Source organism: Scyliorhinus canicula, chromosome 2 (assembly GCF_902713615.1).
Source record: "Scyliorhinus canicula chromosome 2, sScyCan1.1, whole genome shotgun sequence".
NCBI lineage: Eukaryota > Metazoa > Chordata > Chondrichthyes > Carcharhiniformes > Scyliorhinidae > Scyliorhinus > Scyliorhinus canicula.
This window is the reverse complement of record NC_052147.1, coordinates 249,491,489-249,509,973: the sequence shown is the minus strand read 5'-3', so window position 1 is coordinate 249,509,973 and position 18,485 is coordinate 249,491,489. Positions and strand designations below refer to the sequence as shown.

At 45.6% G+C, this 18,485-nt stretch overlaps 1 protein-coding gene across 1 annotated transcript in view; it reads left to right on the top strand.

The window, feature by feature from the left end:
• Window positions 1-18,485, top strand: part of LOC119962094 (low-density lipoprotein receptor-related protein 1-like) — a 2,271,162-nt gene that overhangs the window by 1,202,906 nt on the left and 1,049,771 nt on the right. The window contains 1 exon segment of the mRNA XM_038789946.1: window positions 15,519-15,738. Within this exon segment, the coding sequence (XP_038645874.1) occupies window positions 15,519-15,738 (220 nt within the window).

Here is an 18,485-nt window from a genome sequence, read left to right as displayed (position 1 = left end):
ACTGATAAAGGCTAGCACACCATATGCCTGCTTAACAGCCCTATTAACCTGGGTGGCAACTTTCAGGGATTTATGTACCTGGATGCCGAGATCTCTCTGTTCATCTACACTACCAAGAATCTTGCCATTAGCCCAGTACTCTGCATTCCTGTTACTCCTTCCAAAGTGAACCACCTCACACTTTTCCACATTAAACTCCATCTGCCACCTCTCAGCCCAGCTCTGCATCTTATCTATGTCCCTCTGTAACCTCAGTGGGCTCTGTGGCTCTGGATTTCTTGACCTGAGGATATAGTTTGTCTGTATCTAATACCTACATAATTTAAAAAATCTCAGTCTTGAAGGTGCCAGGGATTGAGGTGGCTTTGCTGAGGCCACAAGGAGAAGAAGAGTGCATTTCTGAAGTGACTTGGAAGTCCAGATAATCCAGGCAATTGAGGGAGGAGTGGTGAACCTTGGTGGTGTTGGAGTTGTGGGTGTGGCCATTGCTGCCAGGAGAGCCCTCATGGGTATTAAGGACTCCCCCTCCACCTTATCCCGAAAATCCACTGAAATCTCATCATGGTTTATTTCGTAGTCTCATCATTGTGCAGGGTCCATACAGAGTTCAGTAAAATGGTAGTGGGGCAGAAACTGACCTTCAGGTGGCTATTAGTGGTTTTATTGACCAGCCAGCTCTGGATGTTGGCCAGCCTTTCCCTCCATTACGAACTCCCTTCCAAACAGCACTGTGGATGTACCTACACCCACATGAAGCGTGCAGAAGAGCATGCCAGGAGTAACATCAGGCATACTGAAAAATGAGGTGTCAACCTGGTGAAGCTACAACACAGGACTACTTGTGTGCCAAATAGTATAAGCAGCAAGTAACAGACAGAGCTGAGCAATTTCACAACGAATGCATCAGATCTAATCTCTGTAATCCGGCCACATCCAGCCGTGAATGGTGGTGGACAATTAAACAACTCACTGAAGGAGGAGACTCCACAAATATCCACAACCTCCATGATGGAGGAGCCCAGCACATTTGTGCAAAAGATTATGCTGAAGCATTTGCAACAATCTTCAGCCAGAAGTGCCGAGTGGATGATCCAACTCGGTCTCATCCGGAGGTCGCCAGCATCAAGATGTCAGTCTTCAGCCAATAAGATTCACTCCACATGATGTCAAGAAATGGCTGAAGACAATGGATACTGCAAAGGCTATGAGCCCTGACAATATACCGGCAATTGTACTGGAGACTCCTGTTCCAGAACTTGCCGCATCCCTAGCCAAGCTATTCCAGTGCAGCTACAACACTGGCACTTACCCAGCAATGGGTACACAAGAGACAGGAAATAATCCAACCCAGCCAATCATTGCCCATCTTCAGAAAAGTGATGGAAGGAGTCATCAACAGTGCTATCAAATGGCACTAACTCAGAAATAACCTGCTTACGGATGCTCAGTTTAGGTTCCTCAACTCCTGATTTCATTCCAGCCTTGGTTCAAACATAGATAAAACAGCTGAATGCCAGAGGTGAGATGAGAGTGACTGCCCTTGACATCAAGTAGGCATTTGACCGAGTATGGTATCAAGTAGCCCTAACCAAACTGAAGTCAACAGGAATCAGGGGGAAAACTCTCCACTGGTTGGAGTCAAGTCCTTTCTGGCACTAAGGAAGATGGTTGTGGTGGTTGGAGGTCAATCATCTCAGAGCTCCAGAACAAAATAATAATAATTGTTTATTGTCACAAGTAGGCATCAATGAAGTTACCGTGAAAAGTCCCTAGTCGCCACATTCCAGCGCCTGCTCAGGGAGGCCAGTACGGGAATTGACCCCGTCCTGCTGGTCTTGTTCTGCACCACAAGCCAGCTGTTTAGCCCACTGTGCTAAACCAGTCCCTGTCAGAATCACTGCAGGAGTTCCTCAGGGTAGTGTCCTGGACCTAACCATCCTCTGCTGCTTCATCAGTGACCTTTCTTCCATCATGAGGTCAGACGTAGGGATGTTTGCGGATGCCTGCACAATGTTCAGCCCCATTCACGATTCCTCAGATAATCAAGCAGTCAATGTCCAAATGCAGGAAGACCTGGACTATATCCAGGCTTGGGCTGACAAGTGGCAAGTTACATTCACTACACACAAGTGCCAGGCAATGACCATCTCCTACAAGAGAGGATCTAATCACCACCCTTGACATCTAATGACATTACCATCGCTGAATCCCCCTACATCAACATCCTCGGGTTATGCTTGGTCAGAAACTGAACTGGACTTTCCATATTAATACTGTGGCTACTAGGGTAGGAATCCTACAGTGAGTAACTCACCTCCTGACCTCCAAAACCTGTCCCTCATCTACAAGGCACAAGTCAGGAGTGTAATGGATACCCTCCACTTGGCTGGATGAGTGCAGCTCCAACAACACTCAAGAAGCTCAACACTATCCAGGGCAAAGCAGCCCATTTAATTGCTCCCTTCCACAAACATTCAAACCCTCCATCACCGACGAACAATGGCAGTTGTGTGTACTATTTACAAGATGCACTGCAGTAACTCATCAAAGTTCCTCAGACAGTACCTTGCAAATCCACGACAACTACCATCAAGAAGAATAAGAGCACCAGATACCTAGAAACCCCTCTAAGTCACTCTCCACCCTGACTTAGAAATCTATCACCTTTCCTTCACTGTCGCTGGGGCAAAATTCTACAACTCCCTCCCTAGCAGCACTGTGGGTGTACCTACACCTCAGGAACTGCAGTGGTTTAAGAAGGCAACTCACCGCCACCTTCTGAAGGGCAACGAGGGATAAGCAATAAATGCTGACCTAATCAGCAACGCCCACTTCCTGTAAATGAATAAAAAAAACAAATACTGGCCAAGCCATCGAAGCCCAATGCTGTAAAGATGAATAAAAATTTATAAAAATAAATTATAGTCATCCCAGAGGTCCTTCAAAGCTGAGCAATATTCCATAAGCTAGCTATCTGTAAACAAGTAAATGATTCTCATGATCTATTAGAAGAACACTTCACCGGCAAACCAATTATTACCTCTCTTTTATGACATCTTAATCACAGTTCTAGTAGTCATTACTGTCTGTATGAATCTTAACTCAGGTTTGTTATTAAAATCTAAAGTATGGCAATTTCTTACACTCATCACAAAATCATTTGAACATAATCAGTTGACGTGTATTTTCTCGAATTTCACTTGCTCATTCTGCATTTTTACTTTTGGAGTATCTCTTGACTTAATTCATCACTTTCCATTGGAACTTCCTGAAAAAGCCACTGTATGGAAAAATAGCATGTATTGTTTACCCTTGTAGGGTTATATGCCAACAGTTGGGAGTTCTAACCAGCTGATTATATTTTTTTATTTACACCCTTTCAATTAGCAGTCTCTTCCAAAATGAATCATTTTGGCACCTCTGTGTTCTATTCAAAATAAGTCTCCAAATAACAGCAGGCAAAATAATTGAGGAGCGCTGAAGCGAAAAACGAAATTGTAATTTTTCAATTCATAAATAATTAATTTTTAAAATAAATTCTTTTTTTTCCAGATCAGCACAATTTAATTAAGCATCCGCTTAAAGTAATTTTTTTCAAACTATCCCCTTGAATCCATTTTTTCAGAGATAATTTCAAAAACAAATTTGGTTATCATGCTCTGTGCTTCTTTCCCGATATTTTTGTTATACTCGACTAACTGGCTCTGTGATGTGTGGAGTGCAGAGTTATTTCTCAGTCGAAAGACCCATTAGAAAATTACCTTGCACATCAACAAATAAATATGTATTGTTTACGTTCAAAAATGGCAGGAGGACAGAAAACAGAGTTGTGATTGGAACTGATGAAAGTGATCTTAAGGTAAAGTTTGTATCCTCATTCATTTTAATTAGATGCCACAATTCCTTTCGGCATTGTTGTTTTTGGTGTCCATTAGGCAATAAGTTTTCCCTCATCATTTCATCAGAACAGAAAATTGAAGATGGATGAGTTCCTAAATAAAATCAATTTCCTCTCCAGTTGTCCCATGGGGTATGTCAGCTAAATAATCAAATTCCACTTGTCAGTATATATTAGGGACAGAAAAACCTGATTTTTGCTTATTTTTAACCAAAAAATGATCACTGTAAAATAAAGAAGGCTTTCCAATCATAAGTGTTTGCAGTTAGTTCTCATGAAAAATATAAACATACCATTTTGTCAATTTGATAATTTTTGTGGAAAAGCCCATGCGAGTGCAAAGCAGTATTCCCCACTTTACATTTGTGTCAATGATTGAGATTAACAAATAGGGAAACATATAGCCCCAGTAACTGCAAATCTCACAGAAATATCATCATCTTAGATCTGGTTCAAAATATCTTTAAACATAGTTTCTGTAATAGAAGAAATACGTTTTTAGAAATCATGAAATGGAATTCATTTTTGCTCTTACTAATGATCAATTTGCTTCCATAGAATATTCTTGAACATCAATTCATAATGTCTCCCTGCCTTGATAGCTAGCAGAGTGATGTAAATGAGACATGTTGCATAATTCGGTCTCATGATACATCCTTTAATGTAGTGTGAGTGACAGGAAAGTCATTCCCAAGTGGGAACGCCTGCTGCTTCTGCACCAATTGCTTATTTGAATCTCTCTGAATGCCTGATTTACGTGCTTTACATATGTGAAAATAAACATATGCCCTCCCAGTAAAATTATCTATGTATCTTGACAGTAGACCTTCCATTGGTGAGGTAGTAAATTGTCATCATTTGCAAAACACCTGAACTAATCTGTGCATATGAATCCCTGTGTTTCCTTCTTGTGAAAAATGAAATGAAATGAAAATGAAAATGAAAAATGAAATGAAAATTGCTTATTGTCACAAGTAGGCTTCAAATGAAGTTACTGTGAAAAGCCCCTAGTCACCACATTCCGGCGCCTGTTCGGGGAGGCTGGTACGGGAGGCTTGTCCTCTACTAACGGCTGAACAATGTGTGGTTGTGTCTGCACTCAAGAACATGCTGAAGGATAGGCTGGACTGTGTTATTACCGACACGGCCTTTTTTGGTTGTTAGAAAATGCAGAGATTACCTCAAAGAAGGCACCAGAGGTTGCCGAGGCTTGGGGGAGGGGGGGTGGAGTTACAGAGTATGCAGGCAGGCAAGTCCTACCAGGTTTGGTGAAAAGCCGCTAGCATCCGCAGCGCCAAAGATGAAGGTGCCGAAAGTAACAAACAAAGAGACTCTGAACAGATGAGAGTGCAGAGATGTTAGGAATTTAGTCCGCAAACCAGGAGCTATGAAGAATGCTACCAGTGTGGGGGAGATCATCCACAAGGAAGATGTAAATTCTCAGCAAAGGTGTGCGTTATGTCTGCAATAGGAGGGGCAACATTAAGAGGAAATTCAAGACTACGCAGAATCCACAGGGTGCCATTAAAATACAAAATCTGACTCCAGTACAGAGCGTTAAGAATAACCCTGAAAACAGATCTGAAGTGTTTTGTTTAAACAACATAAAGATGGGCAAAGTACCCCCAATTATGATTGTATTGATGGTAAATGTCAGCCACTTAGAAAGGAGGTGGACACAAACCTCCGATTCAATTGTAGGTGATCAGAGATATTTTATTGTGCTTTTCAAGGTGGGGTCCAGCCCTGAAGTCAAAAATCATGGTGGTCTGACTGGCCCCGTATACTGAGGAAGCGTTGAGAATCCTAGGAGCAACCACAATGCATGTAAACCATTGACACCAGTCAGCTCAACTGTATTTATTAGTAGCGGAGAGCCAAGGACCAGGTTTGATGGGCTGGGATTGGCTGCGCCAAATTAGATTAAATTGGCTGGAAATCTGTCAAGTTCATGAAGGAGGCTTCATGATGTCTTATAAAAAATAAAACAGTTTTCCAAGACGAGTTAGGCACGTTACAGGGCCTAAAAGGAAAGATCCTGAAGCCGCACCCAAATTTTTCAGAGCTCGATCTATCCCCTATGCTTTACACAAGAAGGTTGAATCTAAAATCAAGCAACTAGAAGAATTGGATATTATCAAACCTATACTGATTTCGGAGTGGGCAGCTTTAACCAAGCTAGTAGTGAAGCTAGATGGAACCATCAGGATATGCGGGGACTACAAACGAACTGTGTGAATAGGGCAGCCAAATTGGACCGATACCCAATACAAAGAATTGAAGGTTTATACGCTAAGTTGGCAGGAGGCTTAACTTACACAAAACTTGATACGCGTCATGTATGCCAACAATTAGAGTTAGGCGAAACATCCAGGGAATTTGTCACTATAAATACCAATAAAAGCTGATACCAGTACACCCGGCTACCTCTCAGAGTCTCTTATGCGTGTGTGACTTTCTAACGCTTGATGGAAAGTTTACTACAGGATCGAGCCAAGGTGATTGTCTATCAAATCTCAAAGACGTTAGAAACATATTTAAGAAACTTGGAGTAAAGTGGAAAAGTGAGAAGCTGAGGAAGTGACGTACTTAGGATACAGGTAGGCACCACAGGGCTGCATCCTGTGGAGGAGAAGGTGAAAGCAATTAAGCAATCACCAACCCCCAAAAATGCGTTAAAATTAAATCCTTTTCGAGAATGGTGAATTATTATAACAGAGTTAGTCCTAATCTTTCTACAATGTTGACACCCCTACTCACACAACTCAAAGAGCACCCAAGGTGGAATTGGAAAGAGCATCAGAAAGAAATCTTTGAATATGCTAGATTAACTTTACAGTCATCCTGCCTCTTGGTCCATTTTGACCCTTCAAAAGAGATGAGTCTTACCTGCGATACATCCCTTTACAGAATAGGAGCGGTTTGGGCCTAAAATCAGAAAGATGGTGCAGAAAGACCTATCGCACATGCCTCAAAGATTGTGGCCAGTGCGAAACAAGGTTACTCACAAATCGAAATGGAGTGACGAGTCATAATATTTCAATGAAAAAGTTATATCAAAACATCTATTGATGACATTTCATAGACGTTACTGATCACAAACCTCTGTTGGGGTTATTTAGGGAGGATAAGGCTATTTCCCCCATAGCTTCAGCTAGGGTTCAACGCTGGGCTTTATTGTTATCAGCCAACGAATACACGTTTCAACATAAACCAGGCACCCGTGTTTCAACCACAGATGCTTTGAGCTGTTTCCCACTACCTGCCAGCAGACTGGCTCGCCAGTACCACAGGAAATCATTCTTGCTTTACACTTTCTAGATACATTGCCAATGTCAGTGCGACAGATCAAGCTTTGGACCCAAAGAGACTCCTTATTATTTTGAGTCGAGAAAATGGTCCTTCACGCTGACATTATGATAATGGGTCTGAGCAGTTGCGCCCCTTTCAGATAATAAAAGACACGATAGGTTGTGAAGACGGCGTATTGTTATGGCGGGAAAGGGTAGCCCCCTACTACACTCCCTGTGCACACACAACTGCATTGTAAAATTTGGTTCCAACTCCATCTACAAGTTTACTGACGACATGACCATAGTGGGTCGGATCTCGAACAGCGACAAGTCAGAATACAGGAGGGAGATAGAGAAGCTGGTGGAGTGGTGCAACGACAACAATCAAATCCCTGAATGCCAGCAAAACTAAAGAGCTGGTCATTGACTTCAGGAAGCAAAGTATTGCACACACCCCTGTCTGCATCAACGGGGCTGAGGTGGAGATGGTTAACAGCTTCAAATTCCTGGAGGTGCACATCTCCAAAAATCTGCCCTTATCCACCCACGTCGACGCTACCACCAAGAAAGCACAACAGGGCCTGTAATTGCTCAGGAAACTAAGGAAATTCGGCATGTCCACACTGATTCTTACCAACTTTTCCAGATGCACCATAGAAAATATCCTATCTGGCTGCATCACAACCTGGTATGGCAACAGTGCGGCCCAAGACCACAAGAAACTTCAAAGAGTCGTGACCACAGCCCAGTCCATCACACAAACCTGCTTCCCATCCATTGACTCTATCTACACCTCCCACTGCCTGGGGAAAGCGGGCAGCATAATAAAAGATCCCTCCCACCCGGATTACTCCCACTTCCAACTTCTTCCATCGGACAGGAGATACAAATGTCTGAAAACACGCACAAACAGATTCAAACACGGCTTCTTCCCCATTGTTACCAGACTCCTAAATGACCCTCTTATGGACTGACCTGATTAATACTACACCCCTGTATGCTTCACCCGATGTCGGTGTCTATATAATTATATTGTGTAACTTGTGTTGCCCTATTATGTATTTTCTTTTTCGTTTTTTTCTTTTCATGTACTTAATGGTCTGGTTGAGCTGCTTGCAGAAAAATACTTTTCACTGTACCTCAGTACACGTGACAATAAACAAATCCAATCCAGTTCTTGCGTGAAGGTGCTAAATTGGGGGAGGCGAATTACAACAATATGAGGCAGAAACTGAAGAATTTAGATTGGGGGTGGCTGTTTGAGGGTAAATCAACATCTGACATGCGGGAGCCTTTGAAACATCTGTTGATTAGAATTCAGGACTGGCATGTTCCTGTGAAGATAAAGGATACGTGTGGCAAGTTTCAGGAACCTTGGATAACGAAGGATATTGTGAGCTTCGTCAAAAAGAAAAAGAAGGTTGGCACAGTGGTTAGTATTGCTGCCTCATGGCGCTGAGGACCCGGGTATGACTCTGGCCGTGTGGAATTTTCACATTCTCCCCGTGTCTGTGTCAGTCTAACCCCACAACCCAAAGATGTGCAGGCTATGTGAATTGGCCAGGTTAAATTGTCCCTTAACTGGAAAAAAAATTTGAGTTCTCTTAATACATTTAAAAAAAGTAAAAAAAGAAGAAACTGTAATAATTCGTAAGATCGAGAAGACTGAGAACAGAAACCCCTTGAGGAATTTTTAAAAAGTAGGAAGGAATTTAAACAAGGAGTTAGGAGGGCTCGAAGGAGTGATGTTGTCCTTGGAAAACAGGATAAAAAAGAATCTCAAGGCATTTTATATATATGTAAAGAGCAAGAGAGTAGCCAGGGAAAGGGTTGGCGCACTCAAGGACAGATGAGGGATATGTGCGTGGAGCAAGAGGAAATGGGAAAGGTACTAAATGAATACTTTGCATGTGTAATCACCAAAGAGAAGGACTTAGTGGATGATGAGTCCAGGAAAGAGTATGTAGATATTCTTTTCCATGTCAATATCAAAAAGGAAGAGGTGTTGGGTGTCTTAAAAAGCATTAAGGTAGAGATGTCCCCAGGGCCTGATGGGATCTACCCCAGAATACTAAGGGAGGCAACAGAAGAAATTGCAAGAGCTTTGACAGAAATCTTTATATCCTCATTGGCTTCAGGTGAGGTCCCAAAGGATTGGAAAATAGCCAATGTTGTTCCTTTGTTTAAGAAGGGTAGCAGGGATAATCAATGAAATTATAGGCCGGTAAGCCTTATATCAGTGGTAGGGAAATCATTGGAAGAACATCTTAAGGACAGGATTTACACACTTTAGGAAACAAATGGACTTATTAGCGCTCGTCAATATGGTTTTGTGAAGGGGAAGTTGTGTCTCACTAACTTGATCGGGTTTTTTGAGGAAGTGACGAAGATGATTGATGAGGAAAGGGTGTTGTCTGTATGAACTTCAGTAAAACCTTTGACAAGGTCCCTCATGACAGACTGGCACAAAATACGAAGTCACATGGGATCAGAGCTGAGCTGGCAAGATGGATACTGAACTGTTTCAGTCATAATAGACAGAGGGTAGTGGTGGAAGGGTGCTTTTCTGAATGGAATGCTGTGCTAGTAGTGTTCAGCAGGGATCAGTGCTAGGACCTTAGTTGTTCACAGTATAAATACATTATTTGCAGGAAAATGTAGCTGGTCTGATAGTAAGTTTATGAACGACACAAAGATTGGTGGAGTTGCAGATAGTGAAGAGGATTGTTAGGGGATATGGCAGGATATAAATCGGTTGAAGATTTGGGCGGAGAAATGGCAGATGAAGTTTGATCCAGATAAATGTGAGGTAATGCATTTTGGAAGGTATACTACAAATGGGGATTACACAGTAAATGGTAGAACCCTAAGGAGAATTGACAGGCAGAAATCTGGTTGTATAAGTTCATAGATCACTGAAAGGTGGCAATGCAGGTGGATAAGGTAGTTGATGCATGATCAATTGCACAAAGACGAGAGTTGAATACAACTGAGGCTCTAAGATTGCTCTAAGATGTGTGGCCTCACACAGCAGCTGACAAAATGGCTGCTGCACGGAGGACACACATATTTATACTCCACCTCGGAGTAGGGCAGATTGTGGGCCTTTATAAAATGGTACAACCGTGTGACTCCCGGGTAACAAAAGCTGTCGTGCATGGCACGGAGTCGGTCTACTTGTGCACTGGCACATGTACCTCAGGATAGGGCTTCTGGGGGCTCGTTGAGCTTGCCGGGGCGATATAAAATCTCGTAATTGTAGGTGGAGAGCTCGATCCTCCACCTCAAGATCTTATCATTCTTGATCTTGCCCCGCTGTGTGTTATTGAACATGAAGGCAACCGACCGTTGGTCAGTGAGGAGTGAATCTCCTGCCGGCCAGGTAATGCCTCCAATGCCGCACAGCTTCAACGATAGCTTGGGCCTCTTTTTCGACGGATGAATGGCGAATTTCTGAGGCATGAAGGGTGCGGGAAAAGAATGCCACGGGTCTGCCTGCCTGATTGAGGGTGGCGGATAGGTCGACGTCTGATGCGTCGCTTTCCACTTGAAACGGCAGCGTCTCGTCTACTGCGTGCATCTCGGCCTTGGCGATATCGGCTCTGATACGGGCGAAGGCCTGTTGAGCCTCGACCGTCAGGGGAAAATGGGTGGACAGTATGAGTGGGCGGGCCTTGTCCGCATAGTTTGGGACCCACTGGGCGTAGTATGAAAAGAACCCCAGGCAGCATTTAAGGGCCTTGGGGCAGTGGGGGAGGGGGAGTTCCATGAGGGGGCGCATGCGGTCGGGATCAGGCCCCAGAACACCGTTCTGGACCACATAGCCGAGGATGGCTAAGCAGTTCGTGCTGAACAAGCACTTCTCCTTGTTGTAGGTGAGGTTTAGGAGAGTGGCGGTGTGGATAAATTTGGCAAGGTTGGCATCGTGGTCCTGCTGATCATGGCCGCAGATGGCGACATTGTCTAGGTACAGAAAGGTGGCCCGCAAACCGTACCAGTCGACCATTCGGTCCATCTCCCTTTGGAAGACCGAGACCCCGTTGGTGACGTCGAAGGGAACCCTGAGGAAGTGATAGAGGCTGATGGTCTGCCTCGAAGGCCGTGTTTTGACGGTCCGCTTTACGGATGGGGAGCTGGTGGTAGGCAGATTTGAGGTCTACCGTTGAGAAGACCTGGTACTGTGCAATCTGATTGACCAGATCAGATATGTGTGGGAGGGGATACGCGTCGAGCTGCATGTACCGATTTATTGTCTGGCTGTAGTCCACAACCATTCTGTGTTTCTCCCCAGTTTTAACTACTACCACTTGGGCTCTCCAGGGGCTGTTGTTGGCCTCTGATGCCTTCCTGAAGCAGCCGCTGCACCTCGGACCTGATGAAGGTCCTGTCCTGGGTGCTGTACCGTCTGCTCCTGGTGGCGACGGGTTTGCAATACGGGGTTAGATTTGCGAAGAGGGAAGGTGGATTGACCTTGGGGGTCGCGAGGCCGCACACAGTAAGGGGTGGTAGGGGCCCACCCAATTTCAGGGTTAGGCTCTGGAGATTACACTGGAAGTCCAGGCCGAGTAGTAGGGCAGCGCAGAGATTAGGGAGGACGTAGAGGCGGAAGCCGCTGAATTCTATGCCCTGGACCGTGAGTGTGACCGTACAGTACCCTCAGATCGCCACGGAATGAGATCCGGAGGCCAGGGAGATTCTTTGATGGGCGGGGTGTACCACGAGGGAGCAGCGTCTTACTGTATCTGGGTGGATGAAGTTTTGGTGCTCCCGGAGTCCAGCAGGCAAGAGATCACGTGTCCGTCGATCTTAACGCTGGTCGATGCAGTGGCCAGGTTGTGCAGACGAGAATGGTCAACGATCACTGAGGCGAGTTGTGGTTTGTCGTCGCTGGTGTCGGATGATGGGGTGCCCGGGTCCTGGAATGCTGGTGGTGCCCATGTGCCGTGGGGGAGACAAGATGGCAGTGCCTGAAGATCTTGGGGAGGACAAAATGGAGACGCCCATGGGCCGCAGGTGGCAGGGTTTGAAAAAGATGGTGGCTCCCATGGGCCGCACACGTTGTGCGGAGGGGAAGATGGCAGCGCCCACTACCCGCTCTTGGTCTGAGGGGGAGAAGATGGCGGCGCCCACTGGCTGTACGTGATCTGAGGGGGAGAAGATGGTGGCGCCCACTGGCCGCGCGTGGTCCGGGGAGGTGAAGATGACGGCACCCATTGTCCGTAAACGAGGGGGGTGGGGGCGATAGTGGCGACTGCGCAGGCCTTGCACACCGTGGCGAAGTGCCCCTTCTTACCGCAAGCCTTACAAAGGGCAGTGCAGGCTGTTGGTGGGGGTGTTTCTGCTGGCCGTAAAAGTAACATCGGGGTTAGAATGTTCAGTGGCCGTAACGGCCTGACAGTCACAGTCCCGGACTATTGGGATTAGGGCCCTCCAGAAGTCTTCTATGGACTCACCAGGGAGTTGAGAGTGAGTGGCGAGCACGTGCCTGGCGAAGAGCGTGTTCGTCTTCTGGGCGTAATTTTCTTTATGTAGCGTCATGGCTTCGGCGTAGTTTGGTGCGTCCTGGATCAGCGGAAAGATGTTGGAGCTTAACCTCGAGTACAGTATCTGTATTTTCTGAGCCTCAGGAACAGGGCTTTGTGCCGAATTGATGTACACCTCGAAACAAGCTAGCCAGTACTGAAAGTCCTTTTTGGCGTCGCTTGATTGCGGATCCAGCTGCAGGCGATCCGGCTTGATACGGAGGTCCATCTCCTGAAAATCTTAGGGCAATAAATTGATGCACGATCAATTGCACAAAGACGACAGTTGAATATAACTGAGGCTTTATTGCTCTAAGAAGTGTGGCCTCCCACAGCAGCTGGCGAAATGGCTGCTGCACGGAGGACACACATATTTATACTCCACCTACTGGGCGGAGCCAGCAGGCAGGGACTACCATCGTACCTGGAGTACAGGTCCTACTATACATCATCTACTATAGGTGCAACAGTGGTTTACCACAGTCGTCAAGAAGGCATTTTTGTTTAATTTAAAGTACCCAATTCTTTTTATAAGGGGAAATTTAGCGTGCCCAATTCACCTCCCTTCATATCTTTGAGTTATGAGGTGAAATGCATGCAAACACGGGGAGAACATGCAAGCTCCATACCGTCATTGACCGGGGGGGCGGAATCCGGGTCCTCGTCACTGAGGCAGCAGTGCTAACCACTGTGTCACCGTGCTGCCCAGGTAGTCAAGAAGACATTTCCCTTCATTGGTCAGGGCATTGAGTATAAAAATTGGCAAGTCATGCTACAACTGTATAGTTAGTTAGGCCACATTTTGAATAATGCATACAATTCTGGTCACCACACTACCAGAAGGTTGTGGAGGCTTTGGAGAGTGTGCAGTCGAGGTTTACCAGGATGCTGCCTGGTCTGTAGGGATATTAGTTATGAGGAGAGATTGGATGAACACAGATTGTTTTCACTGGAACGAAGGAAGTTGAGGAGCGACTTGGTAGAGGTTTACAAAATTATTAGTGACATGGACAGAGTGGATAGTCAGACACTTTTTCCCAAGGTGGAAAAGTTCCTTGGGGTTGAGGTGCGAGGGTGATATTTAGAGGAGATGTGCAAGGCAAATATTTTGCACAGCGGATGGTGAGTGCCTGGAAAGTGATGTCGGGGGAGGTGATGGAAGCAGATATGATAGCGGCGTTTAAGAGGCATCTTGACGAATGTATGAATAGGATGGGAATAGAGGGATACAGACCCCGGATGTGCAGAAGAATTTTGTTGACAGGCACCGTGATCGGTGCAGGCTTGGAGGGCCAGAGGACTGTTCTGTGCTGTACTGTTCTTTGTTCTTTGATTATTGCACAAAACCATCAACAGGATCTGTGATAGAATTTCATGCTCACTTTTTCCAATGCAGCAAGTTAGTGCAGGGTATAATAGGGTAGAGCTAAACAGTAATTTTGATCCCTGGTCTGTGCTAAGTTCAGAAAATTAAGTCTGAGTAGCGCATCACAGTTGGCCTAGTGGCTGAGAGTCAGCCAGAATTAGTGAGCCCTGTTGAAATTGTGGGCGTTAGGGGTTTGCAATGATCTTCCCTATGGTTAAATAGTCCACCAACAATGCTTTTCAATCGTCATGCATGAATAAAGCCACTTGTGCAACGAACACCAGGGAATTCATTGCTCATATATAAATCTTCTCGGTAGCAATTAACGTTTTCAGGATTTGAGAATAAAAATGTTTTTAAATGTCCAAAAGCAATACAATGATTAGTGTGTGAAGTTAAATTTTGATTTTTAAAATTAGATTATAATTAGTAACTAATGACCGACAGTGAACACAAAATATCCCTGAGCTTCATCCTGAAGCAGGCACATTGAATACTGGCGATACATCTATTGTGTGGTACCAACAGCAGGGAAGTGGTTCCCAAAGGGCTGCAAAGGTACTGTTGTCAATGCTGCCAGCCCCTTTACAGTCCCTCAGGAGCCAACACTTTTCACACACATGATGCATGCAAGGAAAGAAATATGTCTTGGCAGAGGCAACATAGAGGAGATACTGATCCCAAAAGTGAAGATTTCAAGCTGAATTTATCGAGCATGCTTCAGCAAGTTTGATCATCAATTGGGCGTGCTCATGATGTCTGGGGCAATACATCCTCTAATCCAGTCAATATTATTGGCTAGTTAAGAGTAACAAAAATGTATTTTTCACACAACCAACAAAAATTCAACAGGAAATGGTTGTAAAAATTGAGTTAGATTATTATAACTTGTTTATTATTATAAAGTGTGGACTGACAGTCAAAGAAATGGAGTTTTCAGGACAACTCTTTACTCAATACCTAACGATTTCATTCACTTACCTGAAAAGTTCAGTAAATGGAAGTGAAAATATGTATTTGTTCATATTTGTTCATTGTACTAAACTGTCTTCACTTCTCTTTAGCAATTTTAAGATGGTGTCCAATAAAGGAAGAACAAATTAGAAAGTGTGTAGTCGAGTAATTAATTATTTTTAAATTTAGCAATGCTGTTTGGAGGGACTTGTACCTATGTCCGTTCTGTATATTATAGTACATTTGACCTGCTGATGCATCTGTTGGTATCTTGCATAGTTTAGAATTGCAGATAATGTGAAAGTTATAGCCATAGCTGTATACCACATAGAGTACTCAGTGAATAATAGCTCGATCCCTTTTAGGTAATGTGGCAAAAGAACAGTTTGCTGTAGATTTCAAATACTGCACAATAGAGATTGTATCAAATATAATTGATTGTGTTTATCACTGACAAAAAAAATATGTTACTGCGTTATATGCAGCTGGATGTACTGGACAGATTGGGAAGAGGAAGAGATAGACAACATGACAGGAAGAATTGAGAAAGCATGGATGGATGGTTCCAATCGACAGCTCTTTGTGACAACTATGATGCTATGGCCTAATGGTTTAACCCTGGATTACACCACTGGAATACTATATTGGTGCGATGCATATTATGATCACATCGAAAGAATTTTTTTAAATGGCACAGATAGAATGGTGAGTGCATTCTGATTATTTTCCTATATCATTGCAAATAATTATGTGATTCATGACACTAAGACTCGAGCTTAAAAGGATTTTACAATAAAGTGAAAATAAATTCACTAATAAATTCCACCTCTGGTTGCCCAAAATGAGCAGTGGTCATAATAGGACATCGGGGATGTAGTTGTTCAGTTATTTTTCATGGGGTTTTTTCACAGGCTAAACTAAATGAACAGGAGAGAGGTAATTTAAATATAAACGTTATGGTCTGGAAATTCAGCTGCTTCCCTACCTTGAGATCTCGTTACCCCACCTCCAATTTCCAAATGACACCCGCTCCTGTCCACAGATGTCCTCAGCCATCAACCACTTCTCACTGAATTGCCCAATCCTCGTTTCCTCACATAACAGATTGCTTTCTTGAGGCCCAGCCCTCAAAGAAACTTAACTCAAGAGTTGTCCCCTATTCCCCCCAGCTCACCTACTGCTGGAAATGATGCCCAAGGTCCAATACCAGGGGTGCCTCACGCTTCATTATTCAAGCACACAGACTGAATACTGCAGCCTCTTTCTCGCGTTACTGTGCTACTGGGCTGGATTCTCCGCAGCCTCGTGGCAAAATCGCGTTTGGCACGGGGGCGGAGAATCAATTTTCCCGATGGAATCGGGCCTGGTGCCGCTCCGGCGATTATCCGGGCCCTGAGTATGAAATGAAATGAATGAAATGAAAATTGCTTATTGTCACAAGTAGGCTTCAAATGAAGTTACTGTGAAAAGCCCCTAGTCGCCACATTCTGGCTCCTGTTCGGGGAGGCTGGTACGGGAATATCCCGCTGTCCGCGAATTATGCCGCATGACTGGGGGGGCCATTGCATGAGGCCCGCCCAGCGATACTCTGCTCCCGACCACCCGAATTCCTGGCGGCGTGGCATTAAAATCGTATGGCTGGTCAGGACTCTCGTGTGGCAGCTGTGGACTCAGTCCATAGTCGCCCTGGTAGTGGGTGGGGCGACTGGGCACCGGGGGGAGGGGGGCTTTGTGGGCGGCCGGAGGACAGATCGGGCCGGTCCAATGCAGGGGCGCGCGGCTGATCATGGGGACCTACATTATGGAGCTACCTCAGCGGTCCGTGTCCGCCATTGAGCTCGGCGTGGCCGCTGGAGGCCGCCGCCGTGCGCATGCGCGACTCCACAACCGGACATGTGGCCGCTCGTATCTGCAGCCAGAGCTGCGTGAAACACTCCGGGTCCCTGCTAGCCCCCTGAAGGTAAGTGAATCGGCTGGTATTAGTTTCAGGAAACTTGGGAGTGCAAAACCTGCATTTTTACGCCGGCGAGGGGACATAGCCCCATTTTGGGAGAATCCAGTCCACTGTTCTGAAAGAAAATATTAATGGCTAGAATTCTCTGGGTTGGTCGCTGGAGGCAGGATTCTCTGGTCCTGCCAGTAGTGCACTCTTGCTCGTGGGTTTCCCAGAGTTGTAAGGTGACTTCAATGGGAAATCCCATTGACAGCAGCAGGAGCAGAGTATCCCATCAGCGAATAACGCACTGCCTCCTGCTGCCAAGAAACATGCTGCTGGGAAGGCGGAGATTCGCGTTCATTATAATCGATGTTCTGGTGTGGGGTTCTTCAGATGTTTCAATCGGGGGATCTGGAGACTTGTTTGTTTAAACATGAGCCCTTTATTAGGAGGCTTTAACAATTTACAGTTCCAAGAGTCTGACACCTTTCCGCGATTCTCCATGGGCTGAAGAATCGCCGCCAGTCGCACGCGGTCGATGCGGTGCCAGTCGGGGGCCATTGAAAGAGCCCCCTGCGGCAATTCTCAGCCAGCAGCTGGCCGTGTTCCCGCCGGCGTGGTTCACTCATGGTTCCACCTGGCAGGAGCTCGGAGTGGCGGCTGTGGACCCAGTCCGTGGCTTCCCTGGTGGGCGGCAGGGGGATCCGTAACCGGGGAGGGAGGGGGGAGGGGGGGCCTCCAGGACGGCCAGTCTCGCGATCGGGGGCCACCGATCGGCAGGTGCACGCGATCTGTGGGTGGGGGGGGGGGGGGGGCCTAATTTGTCAGGGCCGGCTTGCAGTGTGGGTTTGCCATGTTGCACGGGGCCACCGCACATAAGTACGGACCCGTGGCCGGAAGTGCAGGGCCCCGTAACGGCAGCCGGTGGTAGGACTACTCCGGGGCCTTGCAAGCCCCCTTCATAACGGTGATTTGTGCCCGTTTTCTCGTGGGCGCGGGGACATAGCTCAATTTTCTTAGAATTCTGCCCTCTTGAGTTCTTTTGTGGCTCTTGACGGAGTTGCCGTCACTGTGGGGTCTTTTGTTGCCTGCTGCAAAGGGTTCTCTTTCTTTTAAACTGTGAATGTTCCTGTATTTAACTCTGTCAGCCTAATTATTCCTGCAGAGTTTGCTCAGCCCTACCTACCCTTTTTTTTTTACAGTTTTTCTTTAACGATACTGTAGCTGTCATTCAACGTCTGCAATTCACTGAGCATGTGGGCCAGCTTTTTAGTAATTGTTTTGCTCACACATTTCATGAACTGTCCATTCAAGTTCTTGCAAGTTTCTGTCGTGAAGTTTCTTCAACCTTTTTTTCTTTTTATGTGCACGTGTCTCTACTTTGGCTTAAATTTTTCAAACCTTGGGATACAGTTCTGGGTTCATGCTGCCACCTTTCTTACCACCATTGATCACGACCACTAATCACTATAGTACTATTACCCTTGGTCATCATTCCGATCCCGCCATTGCTAAC